We start from the raw sequence: 4,766 nt of genomic DNA, 5'->3' as shown, positions 1-4,766 counted from the left end.
GAGAATGGTGCAGCTGTTACGCGTCGTGGCTGTTCCCTGGGGGCACCTCACAGATTACAGTTGTGTCCCTTGCCATTAGGTCGGGCTAGCTTTATGGCGCGCTGTAGCTGTTACACTGCGCCGAGGGAAAGCCATGCGGCATTCCGCATAGACAAACAGAAAGTAAGTCACAACTCTCCCATGGCCTCAGACCGCAAACCGTCTGCCACCGCCTGGTTCTTGGAAAGTCTGTGTTAAAGCTGGCCTTTGTGTGAAATGCTGGGGTTCTGGCATGTATAGGCAGCACCCGCACTGTGGCCCGCCCTACCCACAGGTTTCCGTCCGGCCATGCCCCCCACCTCCCCCCACCTACACACAGGTCTCCCTCCCCGTCCCTGTCCCCGCTTGCCTCTCCCCAGACAGCCGCATGGGCAGGTCTTTTGTCACACTGCGCCCCCTACCTCCCTCGCACACACCCCATGCCCAGTCCTGGCCCCGCAGCATCCTCCCCCTGCACGCAGCCCCAGAACATCTGTCCTCCCACACTCCCAGTCACAGAGGCCTTCCTCTCCACCAGGCCCAGCCCCTGACTGGGTCCTGTCCCCTAACCTGGCCTTTTCCAGGCTGTCGTGGGACGGAACCCACCTACTGTCATCAGGTCTGGACTTTTTTTTTTTTTTAAGTAAAAATTAAGAATTTTGCTATAGGGCGCGTGCACTCACCAAAAAGACAGAGACAGAAAGCGAGAAATCACCCCCCAGGGGGGATGGCCACACCGCAATCCCTTCTCCATTCTCCTCCCAGGATCTTGGGCACGCACGCACACACGCCCGGCGTGAGTGTAAGCCACCAGGTCTAGGACTCAAACCATGGTCGACTACGTGGGAGTCCAGAGACACTGCCATTACGCCAACTGAGGGTCCCAAGGGTCTGAAGTTTTTTTGAGAGAGAGAGATTTTTTATTGCTATAGGGCACATGTGCTTGCTGGAGAGACAGAGAGAGAGACCACTTTTCTGGGGGGTGGCCTGCTGCAATCCATTCCTCATTGTACTGTCAGGATTTGGGCACGCACACACACACACCTGGCATGAGTTTTAGGCCACTGGATCTGGGACTTGAACTGGTTGACTACGTGAGAGTCCAGCAACGTAACCATTACACCATCCGCTGGCCCGGGTCTGGACTTCGACGTGGTGAATGCACCAAGAACCCTTTGCCTGTGCGAGTCAGGGCCTGTCTTCAGCCCACAATGTCCCTTCGTGACCCGCACACCGCACTTGTCTGTCCCTGCTTTGATTTTTTTTTTTTTTTTTTTTGCTATCAGGCCCGTGCGCTCGCCAGACACACACAGAGAGAAAGAGAGACAGAAAGCGAGAAATCACCCCACAGGGGGGAGGGCCAAGCTGCAATCCCTTCTCCTCCATTCTCCCCTCGGGATCTTGGGCATGCATGCACACGCGCCTGGCGTGAGTTTGAGCCACAGGGCCCAGGACTCGAACTGCAGTCGACTACGGGGGAGTCCAATGACATAGCCATTACGCTAACTGCTGGTCCCTGTCCCCACTTTGAAGGGCCCCTCCTCGTTCCCAGCCTTCAGCTGTGACGAGCAGCCCGTCTAACCGTTGGCATGGTGGTTCACATGAAGAGGAGTTCTCAGTCTCCTCTGTGGGCATGAGGCTCCTGGGTATGCCTTTGTTCAACCGCACGAGGGGTCTTCGGAAGTTTGTGGAGGGCGCACCCCCAGCTAGACTGTGCTTGTTTTCAGAGTGCTTTGCCCAGGGTAGGCTTGCATTTCCATCCCATTCCCGTGGACTTAAAGCCCTGTCTGTGGCTGGGGTGTAACCCACCAACATGACCCACGAACCGTGGCTCCGAGTCCAAAGCACTTGGCCCTGTTGGGGCTTGTGGCGCTGGTTGGTGGTTTTGATAAGTGTGTGGCGACGACTCGCCGTGAGTCCAGCTGCGTCTGCCCAGTGACTGGCGGCACCGCCCTCTCCTGCCTCTGTGATGACTGTGCTGTGTCCCTCTGTCGCTGTGGTGGGTCCTGGTGTCCCTTGAGGCCCCGGTCTGGTCCATCTGGGTCCTCGGTTCCATCCGTAGTGCCCGCACTCCCGCCCCCTTGGTTAGCGTCTGCGTGGTCCATCGTCGTGGTATGGAGCCGTCCACGTCAGCATGTGAGGCGGGTCTCTCCTGGGACCACAGGTTTGGCCCTGCCTTTTCACCCGATCCGATCTGATCTGACAGCTTCTGTCGTCACTGGTGGATTTAGAACACCCTCATTTAAAGCGCTAGGTTAGAGTCTGCCATCTGGTTAGCTATTATCTTTTGCTTTGTTTCCTTTTCTAATTGCCACAGAGCACATGTGCTCACCAGAGAGAGACAGAGATAGGCAGGAGATGCCCTGCATGGGCGTGGCCATGCTGCCCTCCCTCGCCTCCGTCTCTCCACCGCATCAGAGTCGGGCACACAGCTGCTGTGTTTCCAGGTCCCAGGGGCCGAGATTTGCGCCGTAGTCGGCCCTGTGAGACCCGGCTGCCTACCCCTGCTGCTCGGGCAGCCTCTCCCGGTTACCCTCCGTCCGTCCCGCCTTTCTTCGTCCCTCTGTCTTCTCACACCTTCTCTTTGGTTAACAGCGTGATTCTTCATCCTTCCATTTTACCTTTATTGAGTTATTATTTAGAACTCTTTAAAACACTTTATTGCTGAGGCCAGCGGGTGGCGTGGTGGTTAAGGCACTGGACTCCCACAGGGCTGACCGCAGTTCGAGTCCTGGACCTGGTGGCTTGAAAATCACAGCAGGTACATGTGGGTGCCCAGAATCCTAGCAGGAGGCTGGGGAAGGAGTTGCAGTGTGGCCTGCCCTGGGCCGATTTCTAACTTGCCCTGTCTCTCTGCCGAGTGCGTATACCCTATGACAGAACCTACAGGAGGACTTTATTGCTTCCCCACAGGGCATGCACTACGCATTTTAAATTCATCGGAATCTCCTTTCAGGCCCACGTGTGAGGCAGTGGCCCCAGGACAGCCTTAGTGGCGTCTTCACCCCTCCGCACCTCCGCACTGGCTCTCAGCAAGGGCACTGCCCCTTGCTGCCACCTACTCTCGGCCAGGCCTGCACCCTTCCTGGAGGCCAGGCTGTGTAGCTCCCGCTCGCAGTGCGGCTGGAGTGGTCTCGGCCCTGCCCAGGCGCATATGCTCCCTGTTACGCCAGTGCAGTTTGCTCGTTCCGGAGCGCAGACAGTGTCTGGGCTCGCTTTGTCCTGCCCAGTGGCCTCCTGGCGGAGGCCCCACAAGGGTCTCCATGGGCCCTTCCAACACTGCCCTCTGCTCTGCCCGCCACGCACGGGGCTCCCTGCACTCACCTTGCAGAGGATTGGCGGCTTTCTCCCAGCAGCGCCTCTGCAGACTCGGCCTCAGAGACCCCCACGTGCAGCTGACGGGGCGGGGATCCTTACCTATGAATCGGAAGCCACACTTCGAAGACAGGGTGGTCACGTCCGTGGCCTACCCTGGAGCAGCATGCTGGCTGGCCGTGGGTACCTGGACGCCCTAGCCATGTGGGTGCTAACTGCAGTCAGGACAGCTCGCGAGCTGTGCGTGCAGCCAGCACGTGATTCTGACGAGACGTCTAGGTTGCGTGTGCAGCACACGAGTAGCTAACTGAGATGCGCATCTGCAGATACATGCACTCCCTGATTGTTCCTAGTCCTCTACATGTTAGGTAGGTCAGACCCACATATGCACACGTGAACACAGGTTCGTGGAAGCAGGTGAGACGTGCATGCACATGTAAACAGGTACACACCTGATACGTGTATGTGTTGTGTGCTGTGTGCACAGGTAGATAGGCACATAGGTAGATGTGCATACACACATACATGTGCACACACAACTCCTACACATGGGCAACGTGTGTCTTACCTACGACGTGTGCATACAGACAAGGTATGTGTACACACATGTGTACCAATGTGTGCGCTTGTGCCGCACTGTGTGTGTCGTCTGTGGTGCATACAGTAGAGTGGGCACGTGCACGCACACGCATACATGCATATACACAGACACACGTGGTGCCTCCGTCTTGGGATCCCTGCTCCCGCCCGCGGTCTGGAGGAAGCGCTGGGCTCCTGGAGTCCATAGGCTGGCTTCTGGACCGGAGTCGGGGCCTGCATGCTGGGAGACGCCCGTGGCCACAGATGGCTCTGCTCGTACTCACGCTGTCCTCTCGTCCTGCAGGGGTGGCGTTCCTGGTGGCCTTGAACCAGAACAAGCAGCTGATCGGGGACCGGGGGCTGCTTCCCTGCAGAGCCTACCTGGAGAGCGTCCGGGAGTACTTCCGGGGCAGCGTGGGCTGGGATGCCGTGAGCTACGCCCCGACCGTCCTGTGGCTGCTGGACTGGTCGGACATGAACACCAGCCTGGACCTCCTCGCCCTCCTGGGCCTGGGCATCTCATCCTTCATCCTGGCTACAGGCTGTGCCAATATGGCCCTCATGGCTGCACTCTGGGTTCTCTACATGTCGCTGGTCAACGTGGGACAGGTCTGGTGAGTGGGGAGGGGCGTTCTGCCACAGCCCGTGCTTGCAGCTGCCCGGGAGCCGCGGGCCCGCTCCGTCAGTTCTGCTGAGAGCCCTGGTCCCGGGCTGCGGGCCGTGCGGGCCGCCTGTCAGCCAGGACCCAAGCCCCTTCTGGGGTAGGACCCTGACCGTCGCTGCCGTGGCATGTCCCCACATTGTGTGGCCTGCCTGAGGCCCAGGAGTGTCCTGGAGCAGCCTCTGAGCGCACC

The 4,766-nt window shown here is 58.7% G+C and overlaps 1 protein-coding gene across 1 annotated transcript in view; it reads left to right on the top strand.

Annotated features, from left to right (window-relative positions):
• LMF1 (lipase maturation factor 1) overlaps nucleotides 1-4,766 on the top strand; it is a gene marked incomplete at its 5' end in the record, with an annotated part of 80,888 nt that overhangs the window by 8,456 nt on the left and 67,666 nt on the right. The window contains 1 exon segment of the mRNA XM_006146435.3: nucleotides 4,217-4,526. Within this exon segment, the coding sequence (XP_006146497.2) occupies nucleotides 4,217-4,526 (310 nt within the window).

The sequence above is a fragment of the Tupaia chinensis genome, unplaced genomic scaffold (assembly GCF_000334495.1).
Source record: "Tupaia chinensis unplaced genomic scaffold, TupChi_1.0 Scaffold000178_1, whole genome shotgun sequence".
Classification (NCBI taxonomy): domain Eukaryota; kingdom Metazoa; phylum Chordata; class Mammalia; order Scandentia; family Tupaiidae; genus Tupaia; species Tupaia belangeri.
The sequence above is the reverse complement of the archived record's forward strand: the minus strand, read 5'-3'. Positions and strand labels throughout refer to the sequence as shown.